Source organism: Mangifera indica, chromosome 5, assembly GCF_011075055.1.
Source record: "Mangifera indica cultivar Alphonso chromosome 5, CATAS_Mindica_2.1, whole genome shotgun sequence".
In the NCBI taxonomy this organism is placed as follows: Eukaryota; Viridiplantae; Streptophyta; class Magnoliopsida; order Sapindales; family Anacardiaceae; genus Mangifera; species Mangifera indica.
The window spans coordinates 9,925,283-9,952,041 of record NC_058141.1 but is presented as its reverse complement, the minus strand read 5'-3'; the positions used below and the strand labels follow the sequence as shown (position 1 = coordinate 9,952,041).

The 26,759-nt window shown below is 32.3% G+C and overlaps 3 protein-coding genes across 3 annotated transcripts; 2 read left to right on the top strand and 1 right to left on the bottom strand.

Moving 5' to 3' along the window:
- The first annotated feature begins 5,485 nt into the window (after positions 1 to 5,485).
- On the top strand, positions 5,486 to 9,826 carry LOC123217225 (U4/U6 small nuclear ribonucleoprotein Prp31 homolog). The gene is made up of 9 exons (XM_044638069.1): positions 5,486 to 5,632; positions 5,745 to 5,823; positions 6,259 to 6,324; positions 6,566 to 6,703; positions 7,188 to 8,080; positions 8,176 to 8,246; positions 8,414 to 8,516; positions 8,688 to 8,763; positions 9,567 to 9,826. Exons 2-9 carry the CDS (start codon positions 5,821 to 5,823, stop codon positions 9,672 to 9,674), a joined length of 1,458 nt encoding a protein of 485 aa, XP_044494004.1. The 5' UTR covers positions 5,486 to 5,632; positions 5,745 to 5,820; the 3' UTR covers positions 9,675 to 9,826.
- Positions 9,827 to 12,380: 2,554 nt separating this feature from the next.
- On the top strand, positions 12,381 to 17,179 carry LOC123217511 (benzaldehyde dehydrogenase, mitochondrial). Its single transcript, XM_044638574.1, has 12 exons — positions 12,381 to 12,398; positions 12,913 to 13,044; positions 13,480 to 13,614; positions 13,757 to 13,899; positions 14,015 to 14,168; positions 14,291 to 14,520; positions 15,361 to 15,450; positions 15,762 to 15,935; positions 16,023 to 16,160; positions 16,431 to 16,568; positions 16,645 to 16,706; positions 16,797 to 17,179. Exons 2-12 carry the CDS (start codon positions 12,981 to 12,983, stop codon positions 17,068 to 17,070), a joined length of 1,602 nt encoding a protein of 533 aa, XP_044494509.1. The 5' UTR covers positions 12,381 to 12,398; positions 12,913 to 12,980; the 3' UTR covers positions 17,071 to 17,179.
- Positions 17,180 to 21,358: 4,179 nt separating this feature from the next.
- LOC123217410 (probable xyloglucan endotransglucosylase/hydrolase protein 33) lies at positions 21,359 to 22,710 on the bottom strand. The gene is made up of 4 exons (XM_044638438.1): positions 22,330 to 22,710; positions 22,159 to 22,259; positions 21,879 to 22,087; positions 21,359 to 21,796 (listed from the first exon to the last, which is right to left on the bottom strand). The coding sequence occupies exons 1-4, from the start codon at positions 22,571 to 22,573 to the stop codon at positions 21,385 to 21,387; spliced, it is 966 nt and encodes a 321-aa protein (XP_044494373.1). The 5' UTR covers positions 22,574 to 22,710; the 3' UTR covers positions 21,359 to 21,384.
- Positions 22,711 to 26,759: the final 4,049 nt, after the last annotated feature.

The following is a 26,759-nucleotide window of genomic DNA, read 5'->3' as shown; positions in this document are numbered from 1 at the left end:
GAGAGACGCGACTAAAACAAGTGAAGGACGCCACACAATTTCATTCTTTTTTCATTTAACCAAAAACAACACTATTTTTGGTTAAATAAGTCACAGCTCGGGAGCTAAGTCGAGCTATTCGGCTTATAGTTTGGGCTTGGGCTCGGGCTCGAGCTCGAGCTTGATTTTCCTGAAGACTGAAGCTCGGGCTGGGGCTGGGGCTCGTTAATACGTGACTCGTTTCGAGCTCGTTTGAGTCGAACTCGACATCGAGCTCGAACAGGCTCGACTTGAATCCACCCCTACTTGGTGGGAATAAGTCCTTTCGCCTTTTAGCAATAATAGTTTATGCATTTAAAATTTGGGAGATACACGTGTGATGCGTCCTAGATGAATCATTATCCTTCGGCGAAAGGACTATTTCCCACCCAAACTATGTTGAATTTCAAAGTTCCCCCTGTTAACTTTGAAAATATCATTTACCCACCCATAACCGTTTAAATCTATTAATTTTAAGGGTAAAATCGTTATTTCATATTTAATATTAAAAATAAACTTAAATATGATTTCATTTCCCCCCTAAATTTAAAAAACTAACTTTTCTCCCTTAAACCAAGTTTGAAAAAATCACATTACCCCCATAAGGTTTAGTTTCAAAACTTGTTCACTTTCTCCAGTGCCATCGCCGACCGTCTCTCCCTCCCGACGTTTTTCTTTCCTCCGACGACCTATCTCAACTCCACCCTAACCCATCCAACGCTGAGAGACATTGTTTGGGAGGAGAAATCGTCTTCCTAGATGAAGATGAGATGACTCGTCTCCCTCTAGGAAGATGAGTCGTCTTCATTTGAGAAGATGATCGTCTTCCCAAATAACGAAGACGAGATTGATTGATCTTTTCTTCGTCATTCGGGAAGACGATTTCTCTTTCCAAACGACGTCTCTTGACATCGGATGGGCTGGGGTGGAGTTGAGATGGGTTGTCAGAGGAAGGAAAACCGTCGGGAGAGAGAAATTACCTGTGATGACACCGGAGAAAGTGAATATGTTTTGAAACTAAACCTTGAGGGGAAATGTGATCTTTTCAAACTTAGCTTAGGGGATAAAATATTAGGTTTTAAACTTTTAGGGAGAAAATGAGATTAAATTTTCATAAGTTAGGGTTCTATTAAATTTAACCGACTATGAGTGGGTAAATGATATTTTCAAACTTAACCGGTAAACTTTGAGAGTTCATTATAGTTTGGGTGAGAAATAGTGTTTTGGCCTTATCCTTCCTCTCTAAATGAATGGTTGAAATTGTGATTGTCCCAGGAAAATTTCTAATGTCAATTTATAAATTTTGAGTGATGATTTCATTGGTGAGATCGATGGGGTGGGGCTTTCGTTACGGTAAATGATGACCGCTATTTGATTTTCCACCAGTGGTGGTGGTGGAAAATTAATAACTTTCCGACTTCTTAGCAGGCATATCCTTAATTATTTGCTAGAAATCCTACCATACTAGGTGCTGTTTGATAAACACCCCATAAAATGTTCCCTTTGAAATTGCTTTGAAGAATATAATTATCATTAGGCCAAAAGACTTATTTCCACCTAAAGGTTAGTAATTTTTAACTTTCTAATTTTTTAAAAATCTTTTTACCTATTTATAAACGGTTAAATTTATTAATTTTAAGTATAAAATCGTTATTTTATTGATAATATTAAAAATAAATTAAAATTTTATTTTATTTTATTTTCTTCTCTAAACCTTAAAGAGTAATAATTTTTTTAGTTAAATTTTAAAAAACAATATTTTCCCCTTTAGGGTTTAATCTTTAATCTCCGATCACTCATCTGACGATCTCTCTCTTTTGATGCGTTCTTTCTCTCTAATTAACTATGTAATCTCTCCATGATACTTCGTTTGAGAAGATAAAGATAAATTGTTTTCCCAAAAGAAGATGACAAAGATGAGAGTCTTGTCTTCCCAAATGAAGCACAATGAGGATGTCACATGATCGGTCGAAGGGAGAGAACGCATTGGGAGAGAGAGAGGATTGAAGGAGCAACTAGAGATTGAAGAGTAAATCCTATGAGAGAAAATATTGTTTTCTAAAACTTGGTATGAGAGGAAATAATTATTTTTTATGGTTTAAAGGAAAAAATGATATATAATTTTAAAACTAACGGATTTAATTATTGTTATCATTTTGATAAGCAAAAAGAATATACAAACAAAACCACAGCCAACAAGGCTTAGAAACTAGGGCTGGATTCGAGCCGAGCCGAGCTCGGCTAGCAGCCAGCTCGGGCTCGACTCGGTTTTTTTATGGCCGGCTCGAGTTCGGCTCGAGCTCGACTTGAGCTGAACTCGGCTCGACTCGTTTATGGCTCGATTCGGCTCGTTTTTCATATCAAAACGGCACCGTTTTGTATATATATAGATCAAAATGACGTCATTTTGTATAAAAAATTAAAAAAAAATTACCGAGCGCTCGAGCTCGATCGAGCCGAGCAGAGCCTGGCTCGTTTTGGGCTCGAACCAAGCCGAGCTGAGCTCGAGCTCGAGCTGGCTCGGCTCGAATCCAGCCTTATTAGAAACAACCTATGTTCGTTTAGGATGACTGGACAACTAGGATTAATAAGGGCTAAATACACCTAGACCCAACACTCACTTCTCTTGAGCTACCATCAAAGTGAAAGCATTGATAGACCAAAAGTGAGTGGGAGGGAAAAAACACTAGAGAACACAAAAGGGGGATGCCCTTGTAACCTAAACTATACAAGCAAGTAAAAGCTATGATACAACTGAAATAATCAATCAAAAAAAAAAAAAAAAACTATGGAGCCCAACTTTTTTGTACTGCCTAAAAAAGTTATGCGCCATGATTTCAAAAGGATGACTAAGGGGACAAAAAACAATAGCTTGCCAACAGTGAAATAGAGAAGCCATAGTAGAACCTACAAAGGCCGGGAGGTTACAGAGTTTTCATGTATTTGTTTTTCACAGAGTACCCTCGACTGCTTTTTTCTTTACAATAATATTTGTCAGTCAAACTTCAAAAGCTTCTTTACCGTCCAAAAGAAAGGTCAAATATGTACAAATAAACTTTCCACTCCACTGACCAAGACCAGAGCTCTCAAACATTTTTCTTCCAAAATGTCCACTTCAATCATAGTATGGCCTGGGTTGCTTGACTCGTGACTCTCTGAAAATTGTGTCTACTTGGAAAAGTAATGTGCAAGCAATTAACTTTTGACTTAATTGCACGCCCAATGTAATATAATGACTTTTGAGTTAAGCAAAGCCCAAATTAGGCCCAGATTTTTGTAAATTCTGGTAATAATAATCTTCTATATGAAATTAGGGATTTTTTGTTCTTTCCAAGGTATTTGTTCCTTAAATAATCACTTTTCATATTCTCTTCAAATAGGTTTTATATTAGGCCAAAGGACTATTTTCTATCCAAATTTAAGTGCGATTTCAAAATCATAATTATGAGATTTGAAAGATCTAAAATCTCACCTGTTGATTAACTGAAATTAAAATTTTTCAGTTAAATATAAGAGTAAAATTTGTTATTTTACTAAAAATATTAAAAAAATGTAAAATTATTATAGAAGGTTTTGAGCTTTGTTGACAACAATCTATTGTAAGTATGGAAATTATTATAGAAGTATGTATAAAAGAATTTTTTTTGATGAAATTCATACTCCCTTCCCCGTAAAATACTTTTTTCTGAGATTCTTCTTCGTCCTCTGATTTTTTGAGATTTTGAATATTTGAATCTAATTTTCACGTTGTTCTTCATCTCATCTTCAATTTCATTACAATCTGTAACATTGGTGTTAGAGTTGGTGATTCTCGACTATGGTAGAAAAAACTTGAAACTAAAAGCTTGGGCGTGAATTTTCACAATAGGTACAAGATGTCGAACAATGACAACAATCACTAGTAATGAAATCCATTCATGAGATTAAGAGTTTACTTGGTAGATTTAGCTCCCATTTTAGTGTTTTGTCAAATTTGAGAAGTCAAAGATAGATAAGTTCCCAGTAAAATTATCTTGATGTATTTAATAAATTACACTTAAAGACTAGAATTTGTAGAAACCAAGTGCTCAACTTTTTTCTTTCTAGACTTATGATGCCCTCTAAATTATTGTTTGGATGTTCAAACCAAAATCCCTGACTGAAACCAATTCTTCTGTCAAACTACAAGCTGATATCATTGCTAATATTGAAGATCAACCAAAACCTACTACTAAAGCACCAAATTAATCCAAGCCCTTGTCTAGCTCTTACAAATCCTCTATCACTAATCCTCAAACCATTAAGCGAAACACACAGTTTAGACGCCTACCTACACCAAACATACCCAAACTTTCATAAACTCCCACCAATAATAGAATTATGTTGATGAGTTTGAAGTGGAGGAGTTCGATTTAAATTTGGTGAAAATCAAGTGAAGCAACAATAATGGGACAAAGAAGAGGATAACGATGGTCGAGTTGTAGCTTTAAATTAAGAGATTTTTTATGTATTTTGAGAACATGAGGGAGATTATACTATATCTTGATAACTGAGAGTCAATTTTGTAACCTAGATGATTAAAGTCAATAGATAGATGGTAGAAATTTGAGCGACGTTGTCAAGGTACCAAATTGAGTTACAAGGAACCAATTATGTGGCCTAGATGTTGAGATGAGATAAAGCAAAAATCCATTCTTCATACAAAACTAGTTAAAAATAAAAGAGGTCAAAATTGGATTTCGAAAGAAAGGGATATGTTTAAGTTTCTAGGAGGTGGTATGCAACATATACATAAGGTTGAATATGAATGATTGTTCCATGTAAATTTTACATATAAGAATAAACATAAAAAATGGTCATTTTAGAAGTATGAATGACCATTTCATAACAATTGCTTATGGAGTAAGAATACATATTAAGGAGTAAGAGGTGAATGGCTATTTCAACTTTATGAACGCTTGTTCCATAGAGAAAAGCTCAACCGTCATTCAAACTTTATGAACAAAGGTTTTAGCAAATTATTCTACTAACAGTTATTATTTTAAATGATGTGTGTGTAATTATCACCAAATAAAAAAGATATGTTATTTAATTAATTTGTTTGACTCAAAGTTTTATATAAAATCTTATACACATTATCTGTCCAATATCATGATAGAAAAAAACCAAATATGTCGGTTATGGTTGAAAATGGAGTGAGACTGAGAGAGAAGTTTAAGGATAAATATGATATATCATAATATAATTATATGATTTTGAATTAAAAATAAAATAATATCTAATTATTATATTAGTATGTCATATAAAAAATACAAAAATATTTGTAATGCATTAGAAACCTAAAAATTTAATTAACAGCCACGCCGCCACTGTGCTCGCTTTATGTCTCACCGTTAACCTACACAACTTCACTTCCTTCCGCCGCACTTGATTGTTCACTTGGGTGCCGAGTCCCTTTAAAAAAGCCCAATAGAATATAGTGGGTTTGAGATAAGTTGCAAAGCCTAGTTTCAGGCCCAGAGCTTTCTAAATTCTCACACTCAAAAAAAAAAAAAAAAATGGTTCTCCTGTGCTCTCTCTATCTGCACAGAAGAGTCGGCTCCCCCTAGAATTAGGGATTTCAGTTCTTTTAAAGGTATTAGTTCATTGATTAATTTCTCTGCAGATTCTTTTCGATTAAGTCTTTTTTTTAATTCATTTGGTCTCGAGTTTGAGTTGAATAACTAAATTTTTGCCTCTTCCGCTAGTTCGTTCGTTTTCTGTGTCCAAGAACAAACCCTAGAAGACGACACAACCTTAGTTTCGCCGCTTTATCTCGAAAAAATGGTAATCGTGTTCATTTCTACTATAACTACGCTCATTACTGTTAATGCTTTTTTATAATATTTATTAGGTTTTTGTAATATCTGTATTATACCGCTTTGATGAGGTTACAAATTAAAGCATGTTGTGTACGATTCAGTTAATCAATTAAAATTGTGATCGGATTATTGCAACAATTGCAGATATGCAGTTTTGTTACGGGTTTTGTTAGTTATGGTACATCTGTGTTGTACATTAGTAAACCATTCTTATCATCGAGATTTTTGACCCTTTTTATATGAATTGTAATGCGGATTTGCTAATGGTTTGCTGAAACTGAAGTGTAACGCGGCCTTGTAGTATGTTGTGTAACATTTAGGGGTACTGGGAGTTCTTTTTTTTTTTTTTTAAAGATAGGTCGGTCATGTTTATTGTACTTCTTTGTTTTTTTTTTTTCAGGCAACTCTTGCTGATTCTTTCCTAGCTGACCTGGACGAGTTATCTGACAATGAAGCTGATATTATTGTAAGATGATTTTATTAAACTAAAATCTATATATTTAGTTTTTAGTTTTGCTGCTACTTTTCTTTTTCTCCTAGTTCTATTGATTTCTGCTAAGTTTCTTCAATCAACACCATGTTACTTCATTTTTTAACTTTTTAAATATTACCTCTGGGTGTACTTATCCTCGATTACACCCATATTTATGATTTTATAATGGAGAATGTCTGTCAGCATATAATTTTTACACTATGTTTATGTCCAGGAGGAAGATGAAGGTGATGCCACAAACATGGAAGAGGACATCGATGGGGACATGGAAGATATAGAAGCTCTTAACTATGATGACCTGGACAATGTTTCAAAATTGCAAAAAACTCAAAGATATACTGATATAATGCAGGTTAGTTCATATATCATATTTGCTTCTATATTGCATCAGTGTGATAATTTGAATAATTTGTTTATCTGTTATTATTACTATGAAATTTTCATGCTTTTCTATGTGGATTGTGGAGAGCATTGATGCTTCATAATGCTCTTTCTCTCTTAAAATTTATTTGATGTTATATGATGCATACTTATAGCATTTTGTCTTTCTAGTATCAAGATTTCATTTCTTGTCTGTTCCCTCTGATCTTTTTCTTTGCAAATGTATACAAAGACCAGTTTAATTTCATAGAGTTGCATGCATAACTTGGAATTTCCTGACAATTTGGATTTAGTTTTGTAATCCTGTGTTCATTCCTTATTTTCAGTTTTAATAATTGATACATGCCCATGGTTATGGGGATTAAATTTTAAATTGACTATTTTCAATTCTAATTCTAGTTACCATAATGTGCATATTACATCTGTATAATGATAATGTGGTGTCTATGTTGCAGAAAGTTGAAGAAGCACTTCAGAAGGGTTCTGCTACTTCAGATCATGGAATAGTATTAGAAGATGATCCAGAATACCAGCTAATTGTGGATTGTAATGCTCTGTCTGTCGATATTGAGAACGAAATTGTTATTATCCACAATTTCATTCGTGACAAGTATCGCTTGAAATTTCCGGAGCTTGAATCACTTGTGCATCACCCCATTGATTATGCTCGTGTTGTGAAAAAGATTGGCAATGAGATGGATCTTACCCTTGTTGATCTGGAGGGGCTTTTACCCTCAGCTATTATTATGGTGGTTTCAGTTACAGCGTCAACCACAAGTGGTAAGCCACTCCCAGAAGAGGTCCTCCAAAAGACAATTGGCGCATGTGATCGAGCTCTTACTCTTGATTCAGCAAAGAAGAAGGTCCTTGATTTTGTGGAAAGCAGAATGGGATATATTGCACCAAATTTATCTGCGATTGTTGGAAGTGCTGTCGCAGCCAAACTTATGGGAACTGCAGGGGGGCTCTCAGCATTAGCTAAGATGCCTGCTTGTAATGTTCAGCTTCTAGGTGCCAAGAAAAAGAATCTTGCAGGGTTTTCTACTGCAACATCACAATTCCGTGTTGGTTATCTTGAGCAGACAGAGATTTTCCAAACCACCCCCCCTTCTTTGAGGATGCGAGCCTGTCGGCTCTTAGCTGCTAAATCAACCCTTGCAGCACGTGTGGATTCTACCAGAGGAGATCCATCAGGAGCTGCTGGAAGAGCATTTAGGGAAGAGATTCGCAAGAAGATTGAAAAATGGCAAGAGCCTCCTCCTGCAAAGCAACCTAAACCACTTCCAGTTCCTGATTCAGAACCGAAAAAGAAGAGAGGTGGCCGTCGGTTAAGGAAGATGAAGGAAAGGTAATGCAGCCACTGTTGTTTATACTGGATGTTTTGTTCTCTTTTGTGGTTTCTTGTATTGTTTGATGATATTTTGTTTTTTTATATTATTCTAGATATGCAGTAACAGATATGAGGAAGCTGGCTAACAGGATGTTATTTGGTGTACCTGAAGAGAGTTCCTTAGGTAAATTTATAGTAGTACAAATCTGAATTTATTTAAACTCCTTTGCATATATTATCACGTTCTGGGTTGAAATTTCATTTGATGTTTTTAATTTAACAAGACTATGTTCAAGTTGGGACTCCTTTAAAATGCAACTTTCTTACTATTGATATGTTTTCTGTCAACAGGTGATGGACTGGGGGAGGGTTATGGAATGCTTGGTCAGGCTGGGAGTGGCAAACTCCGTGTCTCACTTGGCCAGAGCAAACTTGCTGCAAAAGTTGCTAAGAAGTGGGTATTATTTTATTTATTTATCCTGCTTTTAGTTATTTTTCAAGCAGCAATTTGGAAGTTGTATATATTTCTATTGATTGTTTTTAGTGTTTGATTGCTAGTTAGTCATGATTCATTTATGCTGATTTATTACTCTGTTTTTAAGTCATAAGCAATTTCTTTTCTCAGGTTCAAGGAAAAAAATTATGGAAGCAGCGGTGCTACTTCTGGGCTGACGTCAAGTCTGGCATTTACTCCTGTGCAGGTATATGTCTACTTTAAATTGAAATATCAATGCTAATATTACACTTTTTAGAACTCCCGGAGTGGTGATACTGAATTTATTTTCAAAAGATAATAGACAATTTTAATGTACAAGGTGGACCATCCAGCATAATTGTGCATCTTACCTTTTTTCTCTTCATATATAAATTTTCTCTGTTATTGATGAGTTTTGGTAGAGATAAATTTTGATACGAATAATTGTTTGATCTATAAGAGGTTGAATTCATGTTAGTTTTTCTTGTAACTTAAGTTGATATGAGTTTAGAGTAATGTTGTGTACACATACTTTTGAGTACATTAGTGATGTGTCATCATATGATTAAATATTATTTTATCTTCAATTCAAAATTACTCAATTAGATGATGATACATTATTTGTGTATCTAATTGTGTACTTAAAAGTGTATTCACATAATATTATTGATGAGTTTATTATAATTACCTTTTTCGCTGCACAACAGTTACACTGAGCAGTAATAAACTGGTTAGACAAAGTATGTCTAGTACCTTTAGTAAGTTTTCTAGGAGCCATTGGTATTAGCCAATAGTTCAATGTTGCCAGTTTCTAGTTATCTCAGAAAATTAAAAAAAAAAATTGAAAATAATAAGGAAAATGTTGCTTTCTAAAGTCAAGTGAATTGGCATCCAGTATGAATTACCTGAGAGTTATGTAATAAACTTGGAAATTATGAGTTTCCTGAATTTTTTTTTGTGATTTATATGGTTCTTGATGTCTCCAATTTTTTATGCAAATGATAATTATCTGCATTTCTTTCTTTTCAGGGGATTGAGCTCACAAATCCGCAGGCTCATGCACACCAACTCGGCAGTGGAACTCAAAGTACCTACTTCTCAGAGACTGGTACATTTTCAAAAATCAAGCGGACCTAAGCTATAGAACGTTTTGCTTATATTGCTCACAAGTTGTCCCGATGAAACTTGTTACAAACCTAATGACGTAAGTATCCAGAATTTATGTATCTATTATATAAAGGATGTGAGATTGTAGCTGCAGATTATGCCAGAGTAGTATACCTTTTTTACCCCTCTGTCTAATAGCTTAATTTCTTGATGATGCGTTTTAACCTGCCCAGACAGAGATCTTTGCATATTAAGGTATCTGTGGTGGTATTGTAGCACTTTGAATCATCTGTTCTCGGTGCTTCCCAATTCCTTTGAGGATTCCTTTCATTCCCTTTTGTAGCCAGCACGAGTTGTTAAGATAGTTTCGTCCTGTTATTATAATTGGCTGATAATTAATCTTTCCCGCTTAAACTAACTTCATGCATTTTGTTTCCTTTGAATTACTGTAGTTTGTTGGTACCAACTGTAACACCTTTGCTCCATGCGATACTGATTGGCAAGTTTATTGAAGTCACATCGTACAGACTAAAATTTCTACATTTTAGGGTTCTACTACCTTTAGATCCATAGCTCACAGTATGAGGGGGTTAACCTACAAGCCAAGATATTCCCACGAGTGATAGAATGACATCTTATCACACATAAATACACAATTAAAGCTTTAAAAGTTGAGCTGTTAAGTCATGTAGAAAGGGAGATAGAATTCTGTTCAAGTGCGATTCTTATGGACCAAGAAAGCTTGAGGCCATGTATTAGAGTTTTGTTGTACGTGATTCTCAGGAGAATCTAGTACAGAGCATAGTTCTAAGAAAGTCGGTGACTGCTCAAGAGAATTATGTCGGATAATTCTGTCAAAGTTTCCCCGAGAAAACGTATGACAAAAACGTTCTCTCTGATAGGCCTAGGAAAGGATGATTACAAAAGAGGAAAAACTTCTCCTCGTGTATAGAGAGAACTGAATTAACTAATGTAACAATAAATATCACTAGTGAACTAACCAACAAACAAACGGCACAATATCGCTACTTTTTACGTGACTGATTCTATAGTCAAAGAAATTTAGCTAAAAAAAAGGGAGCACGCATATTTAACCAGTTAGAGATGAAAGATGAAAGTGTCGGCGATGTATCGTAGTCAAACAAATCTGTTTCTGGTAAAAGAGGGAACTTACTTAAATTGAAACAATAAAGTTACGCTGCAAATATTTTATATATTATTTAGATTTATAGGTAATATATCATTATCTAATTAAATAATTTTAAATTAAAAATAAAATAATATTTAATTATATAATTATAAATTACTTATACACTCAAGTTTATATATAAAAAATACATAAACATAACATTAGTTTAATTGAAATCATCAAATTGCGGTCTAATACAAATAACAAATATAATTACTTTTTATGTGAGCAATCAAAAGTCAAAGAAATATAACTAAAAAAATGATGTTAATTAAAATAATCTTATTTTTTTTAATGCATATGTAACTATTTTTTTCTTATTTTATATGTAACTCACTTGACCAATTTCAAATTAAAATTTTTTTTTCTAAAGATAAAATAAAAATAAAAAATACTTATATTTATATAATAAAAAAATTGACTATATAAATATGAAAGATTTAAAAAAATACTATTTTAATTAATATATATATAAAAAAAGAACCATATATGCTTAATAAGTCAAAGATAAAAGGTGCAAGTGTCAGCAATGTATAGTGGTCAAACAAATCTTTTTCTCAGATATGTTATACATATTTTATATATAATTTAGATATATAAATAATTTTAAATTAAAAAATAAAATTATATTTAATTATATTATAATATATTTAAATTTTATATTAAAAATACATATATAATAATTAAAAATATACCTACATAACATTATTTGCATTGAAATCATCAAATTGTGGTCCAGTGTTTGTTCGAGAATTATTATTTAATTGCTTTCACAAAAGTGATTTTCCTAGGCTCCAAGAGTCCTCCTGAGAATCCAATATTGGAATGACCCACTAGATGGTACTGCATGGTCACGTGTCGGATTCTTCTTGTGAGTTGGCATTTGGCGTTAAGGCCGTCTCTCTGATTTCACAAGATCCCACTGATTGGATGATGTGGAATTTTTAGAACTTTTTTTTTAATTTAATTATATTATGATATATTTATGTGTATATATATTTACCTATAAAAAATATATACTTATAACTTGATTGAAAATAAAAATATGACCATGATAAGTTAAGATTGTGATCCCATTTCCTTGGTTCCAGCTCATATGGCATGCTTGTCAATGACACGTGAAATAATAGGAGACTAGTGGCTTTTATTCTTTGTTTACACTCATTACGACAAAAGGATGGCTAAACCTAGTTTTGACCAGAGAAGCACAACTCCAGATCACCGTTTAATGTACATGATAATCAGGAGAGATGCTCCGATCAACAATCAACATAGTTTACTATCTCTCCAGGTAATCTGAATTCTTTGAACTAATATAAAAGACCAGTTTAACAACTCATCGGCGTGTTAGTCAGATCCCGCTGCTTTACTTTGAATTTTCTTTTTTCAAAATCCCTCACTTCATTTATTGCCCTATCGTTTCTGAGACGTGAGGGATTAAAATATAATAACAGAGATATGGTAAGATCGAGTCAGCCAGGACGACGAGAACGACAGTTGTATTGATAATGGAGTCTTAGTTATGTTTCATCTAACTCTGCTTTCATCTGCCCTCTTTTCACGAGGTAATATTATTATTATTATTATTATTATTATTCTCTGCCTCAATTAGAATTTGATGAATTGTTAAAGGCGTTTATTAGGCGTTTGTTGGTTTGTCCCACTGAATAAATATGCTTTGGCAATAGCATAAAATTTGTCCTACCGCTAAAAAATGAGTGTAGCCACTCTCAGAAAAGTACAGCCTTCCGAAGTTGACATGTCTACAAATTGACTTTGTCTCGGAAGGATCAATTCCTGTGATGAAACTTTTGCCGGTCATTTCACATGTTTCTAAAGTCTCACGGTGTTGGTGGATTGGTGGTTTGCTCATGCCTCGTCAGCACGCACTCATCCTCTCTTTCTCTCTCTGTTTATCCACCCAATAAAATTTTGACTTTTATTAACGTTTTCGTTTTTGGTAAGTGATTTTTATTGCAGTTATAAAGGAAATATTATATTATTGGATTAGGCTAAACAATTTGCTGACTAATCACATGTAAATCCATAATTATGACTCCAAAAATATTGTGGCTGTAGGCTATAAAGCAGCGTTGAAATACCAACTCCCCCATCTAAAACAAATAGTGAGTGAGAGTTAGAGGAGGATGGCTGCCAGGAGACTATCGCTTTTGCTTTCACGCGCTGCTTCATCTAATCTCTTTCTCAGAGGTAATACTGGTGGTGACACCTCTGCCTGGTGTTTATCATTCAGCCTCTCTAAATTTACAACTTTTTTCCGTTATGATCTATCACTCTTCCCAATAGCATCTGTTTGGTTCCTTGGAGATTAATGAAAACTTCAAGCTCTGAATCTCTTGTTTGGGTTGATGGGAATATGAAGTGTGTCTTTGTTAATGAGAGACTTTTTTTGGAGAAATGATCATGATCCAAGAGGCTTACCTAACGTTGTTTAGATTTTTGTTCCATTTTAGGTTGGTTCTGGGCCAGGGGCTATGATCAGTAAATTTCTTTTGCCACTTTTGTCCATCGTTTATGAAATATTTATAGCTCTGTCATTGTCAGCTCTAAATAAATGGTGTATAATGAATCTTCCCTGGGTTTTTTTATCTGCTTTTAGTAATTGACATTGCTTGTTTTCTTCAGGCAAGAATTCTACGCTGAGCAGAGGAGCATTTAGTTTTAGCACTGCCGCTGCTATTGAAGAACCAATTACTCCGCCTGTGAAAGTAGATTATACTCAGCTTTTAATAAATGGAAAATTTGTGGATTCCGCATCAGGTTAACTTTATATCACAGGAAAATAGCCTATTATGTTCTTTTGGGGCATAAGCTAAAAAAAAGTTTTTCTTTTTAAGTTTAGCCTTTTTTCTTTTTTCTTTTTTTGGGAGAATCTTACGCCTGGGGCTTTCTTTTGTTATAGGCAAAACTTTTCCCACTTTGGATCCTCGAACTGGTGATGTGATTGCCCATGTTGCCGAAGGTGATTCTGAAGATGTAGATCGAGCAGTCGCTGCTGCTCGCAGGGCATTTGATGAAGGGCCATGGCCCAAGATGACTGCTTATGTAACTACTCTGCATCTTAGATTGTTGAATTTTACTACTTGTATGGATTACATGAAGTAAAATGTATAGAATATATGGTCTGAAATCTTATATATTTATTGCTTTTGTTTCTCAGGAAAGATCAAGGATACTTCTGCGCTTTGCTGATTTGCTTGAAAAGCATAATGACGAAGTTGCAGCTCTTGAGACTTGGGATAACGGAAAGCCATATGAGCAGGCTGCTAAAATTGAAATACCAATGGTCGTGCGTTTTTTCCGGTATTATGCTGGTGAGAAAACAGGAAACAATTTAATTTTTCCTTCTGCGATTTGCTGTATTTTAATTTTAATCGCTCCATATACTCTATAATTGATGAAATAGTTAAGATATATCTCTGCTCAAACTCCTCAGGTTGGGCAGATAAGATTCACGGTCTCACAGTTCCAGCTGATGGAGAGCACCATGTGCAAACTTTACATGAACCAATTGGTGTTGCTGGACAGATTATACCATGGAACTTTCCTCTTCTCATGTTTGCTTGGAAGGTTGCACCTGCATTAGCATGTGGGAACACTATTGTTCTTAAGACAGCAGAGCAGACTCCACTGTCTTCCCTCTATGCTGCAAAGCTATTCCTTGAGGTATTTTCCGGAAGTAACTTTTGTTCAAATTTTGTATTTTTTCAAATGAGTGCTTGTTTCTGCTTGTTTTGATTTCAGAGTACAATGGCGGATCCAAGGGGGTTCAAGGAGAGTCACCTAACCCCCTTGAGTTTTAAACATTTGTAATTACCCCTATTGAGAATGAAAAATGAGTATTTTAATACTCTTTTAAATCTGAAAAATTATTAGTTTAACATATTAAAATAATCTCTAAAATCTCACACTAATCATTCTTACATTTCATCAATTTTTTTATTGACCCCTTATAGTTTCATTTTTACATATTTGATCCCTCTATATTATATCTCTGGGTCTGCCACTGTCAGGGTTTCTTTTATTTGTTGAACTCTACAAGAAAGATTTGTGCCTAAACCTGAACTTAAGCAATACCCTTAGATTTCAACTTTACATTTACACATATGAGATATGTATCCACATTAACTATTTTCAGTAATGAGAACATTTATCCATAGATTGATCCGAGAGTTTTTGTTGATTGAATAGTTTGTTTGTGAAGAACATAACCAATTGTTTCTGAATTGACTTGTTATTAATGCCAAAATGGCCAAGTACTCTTGATGAATGTTGTTCTTAATTTCATCATCATTTTAAGTGATAACAGAATTGTCTCAGGTTGTACTTAAACTTTTTACGTATACCATGCACACATTCAAATCTGTCATTCTGATTGCATAATATTTGATACTCAGCTTGCTGAAGAAATGCTTCAATGCCTGTTCTGATAAGAGGAACAAGCACATCTATTGGTCTTTGGTCTTATTATTATACTTGTTCTCATGAGTCAAACTGTTATGACAGGCTGGACTTCCTCCAGGTGTTCTAAATATAATTTCTGGGTTTGGCCCGACTGCCGGTGCAGCTCTTGCTAGTCATATGGAAGTGGATAAGGTATTTAAAAAACCTTTATCTGTAAGAATTATATATTTTAGGTTAGTTATCCTTTCCGAATAACAAATGCAGCTCCACATCTTTTTTGTGTTTTAGTAACCTGCGGTATTATATACTGAATCTATGCAATTGAGTGGATTCTGAAATGTGTAGTTGGGATCATTTTGCGTGATCAATAGCAAAACACTAAAATTTGGTTCAACAGTTTATCCTTTGTATTGAAGGGTTCGTCTCATACAATTAGAATACTTATATGTTGCAAATCATATGTTATTATGTCAGTTTAACAATTATTTGCTAATCTCTTGCAGCTTGCTTTCACTGGATCAACTGATACTGGAAAAATTGTGCTTGAATTGGCAGCAAAAAGCAATCTTAAGCCAGTAACCTTAGAGCTTGGAGGGAAATCTCCTTTTATTGTATGTGAAGATGCAGATGTAGATAAGGCAGCTGAGTTGGCACACTTTGCTTTATTTTTTAATCAGGTATTGCCTCAAAAATGTTTTCTGAAAATTTAGGATAGGTTTACATATCTTTCTACTTTTGTTGACTATATTTTGTACCATCTGTAGGGACAATGCTGCAGTGCAGGTTCACGTACTTATGTACATGAGCGAGTATATGATCAATTTCTGGAGAAAGCTAAGGCACTTGCAGTGAACCGTGTTGTTGGCGATCCATTCAAGGCAGGAATTCAACAAGGACCACAGGTGAATTAGCAACAAGTTCTTTCTTAAATTAATGTTGGTGAAAGTTGTTTTAGCCTTGTCTAGCACCACCACTTTTTCCACCCTCCATTGACTGAGAATGACCAGAGACTGTTATTACAATTTTCAATTGATACAAATTTGAAAAATGGTTTCCCAGAAAGATATAGAATACTTAAAATAGTGAGAAAAATCTTAAATTGCAAAAGTTGCACTTCTTATTTTACTTTGAAACATGTTATTTGAGGGGCTGATGGAAGTTTGCTCAATCAGATTGATAAAGAACAATTCGAGAAGATCCTGAGATACATAAGATTGGGTGTTGACAGCGGAGCAACCCTTGAAACTGGTGGTGAGAGATTTGGTAACAAGGGCTACTATGTTCAGCCCACTGTGTTCTCAAATGTTAAGGTATTTCCCAGTAACTTTTTAACTAAGAAAATTAAAATATGTGGAGTTAATAACTAATGACTGGTGTTAATAATAGGATGACATGTTGATAGCGAAAGAAGAGATATTTGGTCCAGTGCAGTCCATCTTGAAATTCAAGTGAGCAAAGAAGCTTCTTAATGCTCTTGTTATCATTATCAGTGGAATTCTCTGTGACAGATATTTATGCTATTCATGGTGTGACTGCAGGGACCTTGACGAGGTCATCCGAAGAGCAAACACGACCCGCTATGGATTGGCTGCAGGAGTGTTCACCCAGAACATAGACACCGCCAACACCTTGATGCGCGCATTGCGAGCCGGAACTGTGTGGATAAACTGCTTTGACGTGTTTGATGCTGCAATTCCTTTCGGAGGATACAAGATGAGTGGACAAGGAAGAGAAAAGGGTATTTATGGTCTAAACAGTTACTTGCAAGTGAAGGCTGTTGTTACTCCCCTCAAGAATCCGGCGTGGATTTAAGCCTTTCTCATGTCTCCTTTCTTCTTCTTTCCAAAAACACACAGAATAAATAGGACCTCGTGACATTCTGCTTCATTTAGTAATAATAGTTATGGTGATGATGAAAATATATTGCTTCCTTATTTGATTAAAACATGTCTCATCTTAATAATAATAGCTTCTTTTAGAGAAATTTTATGCAATTTAGATAAAAATAGAAAAAATAAAAATAAAAATAAAAAAGACATCAGGTCTGAATTGAAATGACAGGTATTTTGTCGAAATGATAAATTACAACCGTGAGTCCTGGAAACCATCAACACCCCGGTCCCACTCTCAATTAGCATCCATCAATGAAATTAGTGTCTCTTTTGGCATCATCTCATAGACGCTTCTCTCTCCTTCTCCTCACTTTTATATATATATATATATATTCATTTTCAATTAAAAATAAAATAATAATAAAAAATTATTTAAATATTCATTTTTTAAGAGCTTAATGACAAAACAAAATTTAAAATTTAATTGGTTACTAATTTTTCAAACGGACATGAACTAGTTAGAAACTAATATTAATAGTAAATAAATACGTTAAGGGAGTCAGATTAATCTGTGACATAACCCAGACCTCTATTTTTTGGCCCTCTTCATTTAGTGATAGGTCTTACTTATAAGGCTCACACTATAACATGTCTTGACAGACAGGGCTTGCCCACCAACATTACGAGCTCCGTTGAGGTTAGCCAGGTATGGCCACTACCAAGTCTAGCTCCAAAGCAAACACGTTAGTAGTTTTTTTTGTTTTCAACTTCAAATATTCCTTTTATCTCTTATAAGTGATATTAATAATTTACAATTTTATTTAGTTTATGAACTCTAGCTAGTATTTGTTATTATATCAAAAATATGTTTAGAGAACAATTAGTAACACCTTTAGAGGATCTCAGAAATTCTATTATAATAATTTATGTAAATATTTTCCAAGGCTAGATTGAGATTCAAATTATTATGTATAAGATTTAATTTGTATTGATTCATTATTGAAAACGAAATGCATATGGGTACAATCTGTCACCTATGAAGCCAACCGAGAATGCATATGATTTCAATCTGTCATCTATCATATCTAGAATACATACAATCTTTCTCGTATAACGGATACTCCTTCCATATTATATGAAGACAATACAACATATATTACTAAAACTAAATGTGGATACATTAAAGGAGAGAGAACAAAAAATATCTCATCAAAGTTCTTTTATACCCATGAGCTCCAATAGAGCTGAAAGGTTAATGTTAAACAACTACGATTTAATAATAATTTTGCGAACTTATTCACTAAAAACAGTATCAATATCAACATTTAAAAAGTTAGTAGATAATATCGATATACGATGGTTCAATAAATATCCAAATTAATCTATTACAAAAAAGAGGAGCATTGATAAGAGGGAGCAAATTTTTTAAATATATTATATATTGGATAAAATGTATATTATACTCTTTTTTCATTAATCAGATTTTGTTTTACTAGATTTTTCTAATAAAGTTTTTAAGAAGATAGTTTAAACACATTCAACCATATTTTATAGAATATTAAATAAATACATTTTTCTGTTTTGATTTTTATTCCAATAATTTTTTTAAAAATAAAAATAATATAATTATTAGTAAAAAATGAAAATCCAATGAAGAGTATTATCATATACAGTAGATTTTTTCACCTATGAAAAGATGTTTGTTTACCAACCCTTATTTATATTGACTTTGAACCATAAGTTGTGTGCATTTATCTTAGGTGAAACAATTGTTTTTGATTGGTTGTGGAGTGGTGTAAATTTAGTGCAAAGAACCCTTCACCCTTTGCTTTAGGAAGATCCATAAATTTACATATATATATATATATATATATATATTTATTTATTTATCACTGTTGATACATAAAATAAAAGCATACTTAAAAGTTTAATTGTGACACAAGAAATGCTACTCAAAGACACCTTTACAGTATTCCCCCACTCATAAAATTTTGGATTCGGAAATAGATTTATATTTCATAATTCAATTATGGCTCTGAGCATATGTACACCAAATTTAAATGCTTTGTCTAAGCTAGCACCATTCGGATAAGTGTCATAAATTTAGTTCCTCTCTTTACACTCCGATCTATCATGATAGTCAAATTATGTATTATATTATTTTTTATATCATATATTAAATATTATATTATATAATATAATTTTTATAAATAAAATAACAAAAATGTTTAATTGATATATCATTATTTTAAAAAATATCATGATATTAATTAAAATAATTATTTTTTAAATTTTATATATATATATATAATTATTTTTTATTATGCAAATATAATCACTTTTTAATTTGATTTTATCTTTAAAAGAAGAAGATTATGAAATTTGAGATTAGCTTGATGGAGTAGTTACGACCAACTAATTTTTAAAAATAAATTGGTTGGCTGAGTGTTTAGTCAGCTGGCCAGCCACTCGACTAGTCAGTTTTTTAAAAATAAATTGATTGACTATGTGATTGGCCAACCACCTAATCACCTGACCAACCTTCCCATTATCAAAGTCATCATAAAATTTTATATTTTTATCTCATTTCATCTAATATTTTAGTATCAGCTAAATGAGTTGATGAGTTTTATATCTTAATTGAATGAGTTTATGTTTAGTTGGGTGAGTACAAACTCTAAGAGTATTTTAGGTTATATATGTATAATAGAAAAAAAAAAGTTACTATATATATATATAAAAACTATTTTAATTAATATTTTCACAAATACTCTAAAAATTTAAAATTTTTTATATACATTATTTTATTTAAAAAATATATTAATTCATATTAATAATATATATTATATTATAAGTAATATATTATATTAATTTAATATATTTTATATTATATATTATTAAATAATAATTTTATTTTTATATTAAACAAAAATTTTGAAAAAAATTTAAGAATAAATAAATGTTTTGATTTTTCATCCCTAAACTTAGTAGGGAAATAGTCCTTTCGCCTGGTTAGGGTCGGTAAAGAATTCGGTCTTTTCATTACTGTCACTTGACATTAATAATAAACGCACCGACAGATTGCACATAAAAAAACAACAAACGTGAGCTGGATTCCTGGCTACTTGGACAGAAGATTTTTTTATAAAGGCTGAAAGACCTGTTCCCACCCAAGGTATAGTGACATACCAAGTTTCATCCTCTAACTTATAAAAACTTAAATACTTATTTATAAACTAATTTTAATTAAAAATTCTAATTAAAATCAGGGATAAATCATCATCTACTAAAAAAATTTAAAAAATAAAAATTTTATCATATTTTTCTCTATAAGTTTAAAAATTTCATAATTTTCTCTCAAAATTAAATTTTAAAAAATGACATTTTTTTTAATCTAGGGTTTCAAATTTTATCGATGATTTTCTGATAAATGATAGCTGATATCTCTGCTTTTTTAGTGATGTCTTTCTCTCCGACTGACTATATCTGAGTTTGATAAAATTCAGATAAATAGTTAAAACTTTTTATTTAGATAACAAATATTCAGACAAAGAGTTTAAACTCTTTGTCTAAATTTGACATAATCTAGATGTTATTGATCAGAAGGGGGTGTCAAAGAGAGAGATATTGGTCGTCTTTCATTAGAAAATTGCCAACAAAATTTGAAACCCTAACTAAGGGGAAAAATACACTTTTTAAAACTTAATTTTAAAGAGAAATTATTAATTTTTAAATTAAAAATAAAATAACATAAAACTTTTATTCTTTAAATGTTATTGTTAAATAATAATTTTATCTTTAACTATAACTAAAAATTTTAATAAAAATTTATTCATAAATAAATATTTAGGTTTTTAAATATTAAAAAATAAAATTTTAAAAATTTACTGTACCTTCCATAGAAATAAATCCTGTGGCCTCTTAAAATAGAAATTTGACAAAAACTACTGTAGTGGTAAAATCTTTTATCTTTTTAATTTTTACCTCTTCAAAACTTTCACAGATGGCAGGAATGATTCCGATGGAACACTAATTTTTTTAATAGAAATAATACAAAAATAAATATTTTTTAAATGGAGTGATAATTAATATAATAAAACGGTTTATCATATTTAAATGCTATGTCTTTTCATAAATAATTAAGAAATCTCCTCTTAATTCTCGAATTATTGATTTTTTAATTATAATTAAGTTTCAATATTAAAAATAATAATCAATTGAATAATTAATGGGTTTATTAATATTTCAATTTATATGAAATAAATAAATTTAAAAAAATAAAATGTCTTTCTATTTATTTACACTCCGATGGCATGACTTTGAACCTAGAAATATCCTTACAATACGAGTAAAACATAAGCTTGCTTCTTGCCCATTGCAGTGCTGTAATTTGTTGTTCCGACAGCGAAACAAATTCTTGTCCATAAACCGGGTCGGATCTTGAACTACTTGAATGACTAGTCTTTGAACACGAGTTAGAATTTGGAAGAACAGTTTCATTTGACATGCAGCCAGTCATCTCCATTTCCGCCATTGAAGCAACAAAAGGCGCGTACTTATAATTAACTGGATATTTTCCTCCATGGGTCGCCCAATCGGATCCGTCCCATATGGTCACATAAACTGACATCGGCTTTGAAGGGTACACAGAAGAGAAGGCGCCCGTGCTGGGAAATTCTCTTACTGGTATATTGTCCACCAGAAACCTGCATTAGTTTTTTTTTTTTTTTGCTGTTAGTATATGGAATTCTAATATTTAACAGCAGTAAGAAGTTTTTGTAAACTTACACTATATGATGGACGTTCCAAATGATGCTATAATAATGGTGTTGTGCAGTTGGGTCGAACCAGAAGTAGAATTTCTCTTCTCTTCCCGTAGTAACACTTCCATTGGCGTAAATATTTGTTTGGAGAACCCAGTTGTTTCTCTCATCATGACCAAGAAGTTCAATATCAATCTCATCATGATTATGAGGATACTTATTGGCATTAGACAACTGCAGTATAAACAGATATCTGATTAAATTTCAGCAAATTCTACATGTTAGAACAACTAAAAACAACTTACATAGAATGCCAGTACAACTCCAGAGGAGATTCCGGCCGGCAACTTTATTGCGGCACTGAAGAATCCGTAGTGATAATCGTTCCGGGAGATTAATCCAGAGCCTAAAGAAACAAATATGAGTTTGAAAAAGCTAAGTTAATTGGTGAAAGAGAGAAAGGCATAAAATTTTACCGGATGATTTGTCAAGAGCGATAGCGGCCATGGAGCCATTGTTGATGATCTTGATGTTGGATCCTCCAAAAAATGTAGAGAAGCCCTCATCAATTAAGACATGAGTAAAAAGATTGGTTAAGGGAGTGACACTGGGAGGCGTGTAATGCCTGCTAACACTGTGTGAAAAAACCAGTGGTGTCAAGCAAAAAAGCAAGAGGCAAAATAACAGTTTGTTTCTGAAAAATGCCATATTACGATACATCAAAGGGTCATTTGATAGAAGAAGAAGAGGGCCACAAAAGTGTGTGTATATGTATACACACCCACACACACAGAGAACCTAATCTTTCTTGGTTGTAAATAGCTGGCCATCTTTTTCCTAGTAGCACTTTTGGTGAATAGTTTGGCATGTTGAAAGACAATGATATAAAGTTCATGTGGGCTGATTTTCACAGGCTAAACAAAGCTCGTGGGGCTGTATAAAAGTTAGAACCATGAAATCGGCATTTACTTGATGCGATATGCAATAAATGTCGCCGGCTGGCTGGGCGTCTCACTGATTTGAAGGTCTCTCTGGGGACCCATTTGTCACCAAACTAATTGAGGATGCATGGCATGGTACAGATCCTCAAACGGGCCAAGAGATCTATAAAAAACTTGTTTGTTAGTGAGTAGAATTGATTCTTTCGTCGAAAGAGATAAATTGAATAACAAAATAACGTAAGTTCAAAGATGAAAATTTACATTCTAATTATATAAAATTATATTTTTAATTGACTTGGTTTGATAATTACAGAGTTAATCATTAAATTTAAAATTTTATTTATTAAATTTCGAAGATCAGATTTGAGGGAGGTTTCTCCACAAAAAACAAAGTATATATATATATATATATATATATATATATATATATATATATATATATATATATATGATGGATTCTCCTTGGTTGCATGCCAGTGCATGCACAATTTTATATATGGGCATCTCTTTTCCTTTCTCTTCCCATTCCTATCAATATATAATGTCTTCATTTGTCGATAGTGAGTAAATAATATATATAGGAATATTCTCTGATTTGATATTAATAAATCGTTTTATATAATTCTGAAATTATAAACGAAAAATTAACTTGTGTAATATATACATTTCTAAAGAAATTTACCTCTTACTAATATTAATTAATTAATTAATTATGCTTGTAATATTCTGCATATTTTATTGTTTGTTTTGAAAATTCCATAGATTTGGGTTGTGGACTAAGCTTACCTTGTTGGGCTGTGAAGTGTTATAATTAATGTTAATTTATTTTAATTGATGAGGTTCTGAGAAATGTATCAAACCTAAGTTTTGGTTAATATGTATTAGGCCAAAAGCCCAAGGTTTGATGAACTGATAATTTCTTACCCGTTAAGTTTGAAAGGCAATTTCTCACCCATATGTCAAGATTCAAAAAATATTTATATCAATTTTTTAAATATTGTAATAAATGTATAATTATTTGGCCTAATTAAGTCGTGATTAGACGTGTCTATTAATTGTCTTGTCTAAAACTAATAACAACAATAACGAAGAATTTGCTAGCTGGGTTTTAGCTGGCAGTCTGATATGACTGATGCGGGAGATTTATGGACTGCAGAGGGGGAGAAGGACTATTTCCCACCCAACTTTATATGCGTTTTCAAAATATCACTCATAACAGATGAAAATACACTTTTCTCACTCATAAACCGTTAATATGGATGATTTTTATTTGCATAAAGGTAAAATATCTATTTTACCTTTGTTAGATGAAATGATAAAAATACCCCTCAATTTAGTATACAAAATTCATCCCAAAATTTATGTAAGGGCTTAACCATTCACCCCCCTTAGGTTTTAGAAACTAACATTTCACTTTACCTAAAGTTTTTAAACTTTGAAAACTAACATTTTCACCCCCAAATCCTAGGGTTTCCATATTTTTCAAAATGCAATCGCCCCCCATAACTTTCAAAACTAGCAGTTTCACCCCTATTTTTCAACTTCATCTCCCGACGTCGTCTCCGGCGTCGTCACCGACCTCCTCCTTCTCCTGGTGCGATAGCAGTGGTGCGATGAAGAGATCTTCATCTCCTCGCCACGGTGCGACGAAGAGGTCTCTTTTCGTCGCTTCACCCAGACGACGAAGGACGACTCTTCACCGTCCTTCATCGCTCGTTGCGTGATCTAGAGGCTACGACAAAGGACGATGAAGCATCGTCCTTCGTCTGTTCTTCTAGATCTGGACGATGCTTCGTCGTCCAGATCTGGGTGACGAAGGGTCGTCCTTCGTCGTCCTTTGTAGTCGGAGATGGGAGATCGGTCGATTGCTTCGGTCGTCGGTGATGGCCGGTGAAGGAAGCAAACCCTAGGGGTAAAATCTAAACTTTTCAAACTTTGAGGATGGGTTAGTTATTAGTTTTTAAAACCTGGAGGGGGAAAACGGTAAAATTTTAAAGTTTTAAGGTTTTAAATAGTAAATAACGATTTTGCCCCTGTCCCTAACTGAAAAATTAGACTGCAGTTTGGTCATGGATGAAAAAAATGAATTTTTATCTGCCGTGGATGGTATTTTAAAAACGCATCTAAAGTTGGGTGGGAAATAGTCCTTCTCCCACTGCAGAGGACAGAAGAAGGTGGGCTTTGGATTAATGCAGGGCTCTATTTGCCCACAGGCTGTTTATTGGACTTTTCAGTTAGTGCAGTTTTATTTTGAATCTTGTGCTTCCACTACAGTTTCACCAATGAATTTCTTTCAAGATTTCCTCCACTTGTACAAAATCATTTAGTGCTTCTTAATTTTTTTAAATTAATGTTAAAACTATTATCAAATTAATCCTAGGCCCTTAGCAAATAAATCCTCTTTCTTCTCTCCCAAAACACTCATACAGTTTAGCTTTAATCTCTGCGTACGTTGAAACAGAAGTATGTATAATTCAGTTTAAATTATAAAACCAAATTAAAATATTTAAAAATTATAGTTTAATTTGGTTTGAATTAATAAATTTTTAAAAAAATTGTTTTTAGTTTGGGTTGTAGTTTGAAATTTTTTTGAAAATACATATATATATATTTGACAGAAATTTTTTAATATACAATTAAATATATAATTTTTTTCCTATTTATTTTATCATTTTTTTATATATATTGTATATATTTAATAATTATTTTACATATTTTTATTATGTTTTATATTACTATAATTTAATTAATTTAATTAAATAATATATATTTAAAAGTGAATGATTTTAATATGGTTAAACCGTAATCTAAATCATACTTAATCACATTTTTTTAATTTGGTTTGAAACCTACAATTATTTAGTTTGAAAAAACTCTCAAACAGTACTAAACTAGATCGTACATACCTTTAAAGAATTAAATAAAATACGAATCCTAAAATTGACTTTTCGTGGACGGTTCAATAACCTCGATTATCAAAGTATAATTCAAACAAAAGTGACAATTTTAAAATGTCCATTCAAAGAACCGAGTCATTCAAGTTCTCTCTATGTTCAATATTTTGGCCTTCCCACTTCCTTACTTGGTTTTGAAGTCATTAGTCAATATCTAAAAGTAAAACTCATATGGTTGCTGAAGATATCTACTTATCTTAATGACAAATATTATTATTTGTCAATAATGAATATCGTAATACAATGTAACGGAGGTTCTTGACATCTATCCTTGCCCCTAACCTTGACCTTTCCTTCATATATGCTTCTTCATGTTAAAGTTTGACTTTCATGAGTAATATTTTATTATAAAAATAAAAAATTATTTTAAAGATAAATTATTTAAAAATTATTGGGTATAAATGATTACTATATTTAATACAAATTAATAGATATAAATAATAATTGTATTTAATTAGAGACAATAAAAGAATATTAAAATATTATTTTATTTAAATATCTTTACATATAATTATTTTAAAATATATTTTATATTACTTGTTATATTGATTAAAAATATGGATGTTTTTGTCGTAAAAAAGTAATAAATAAAAATAAAATTATAATAAAATTAAAATTATTTTGATAATATTTTAATACTAAAATAGATGTGATATTAGATTATTATTTATATTATCTATCATATTATCTTTTGTAATAAAATTATTATAATATTTTAATATTAAAAAATTAAATAAAATAATATAAATAATAAATTATTAAATATAAGCTAAACGTCGCTAAAATTAAGTCATTTTCCCGGTCAATAATTCCACGTTTATTTTTGTATTAAAAAAATATAAAAATATATTCGTGTGATCATACAGTACTAGTCGGCCACTCGTTTTCACGTGCCTTCAATAGCAAGCACCTCTCCCATACTTTCCGGACGCGTGGCGCTTTTTCATTGATTGGCATTCTACTCGAAAGTACTAGGGAAGCCGCTTCCCCCATCTCCCATGCTCCCACGTG

What these genes read in the sequence shown, in the direction of transcription:
- LOC123217225 (XM_044638069.1), top strand. An exon ending in TTAAGGAAGATGAAGGAAAG is followed by an intron (nt 8,081 to 8,175) that starts GTAATGCAGCCA and finishes ATATTATTCTAG; the next exon opens with ATATGCAGTAACAGATATGA. An exon ending in TGGCATTTACTCCTGTGCAG is followed by an intron (nt 8,764 to 9,566) that starts GTATATGTCTAC and finishes CTTTCTTTTCAG; the next exon opens with GGGATTGAGCTCACAAATCC.
- LOC123217511 (XM_044638574.1), top strand. Translation starts at nt 12,981, where the DNA reads ATGGCTGCCAGGAGACTATCGCTTTTGCTTTCACGCGCTGCTTCATCT. An exon ending in ATTTGTGGATTCCGCATCAG is followed by an intron (nt 13,615 to 13,756) that starts GTTAACTTTATA and finishes CTTTTGTTATAG; the next exon opens with GCAAAACTTTTCCCACTTTG. An exon ending in CAGTCCATCTTGAAATTCAA is followed by an intron (nt 16,707 to 16,796) that starts GTGAGCAAAGAA and finishes GTGTGACTGCAG; the next exon opens with GGACCTTGACGAGGTCATCC.
- LOC123217410 (XM_044638438.1), bottom strand. Translation starts at nt 22,573, where the DNA reads ATGTATCGTAATATGGCATTTTTCAGAAACAAACTGTTATTTTGCCTC. An exon ending in CGCTCTTGACAAATCATCCG is followed by an intron (nt 22,260 to 22,329) that starts GTAAAATTTTAT and finishes TTGTTTCTTTAG; the next exon opens with GCTCTGGATTAATCTCCCGG. An exon ending in TGGAACGTCCATCATATAGT is followed by an intron (nt 21,797 to 21,878) that starts GTAAGTTTACAA and finishes AAACTAATGCAG; the next exon opens with GTTTCTGGTGGACAATATAC.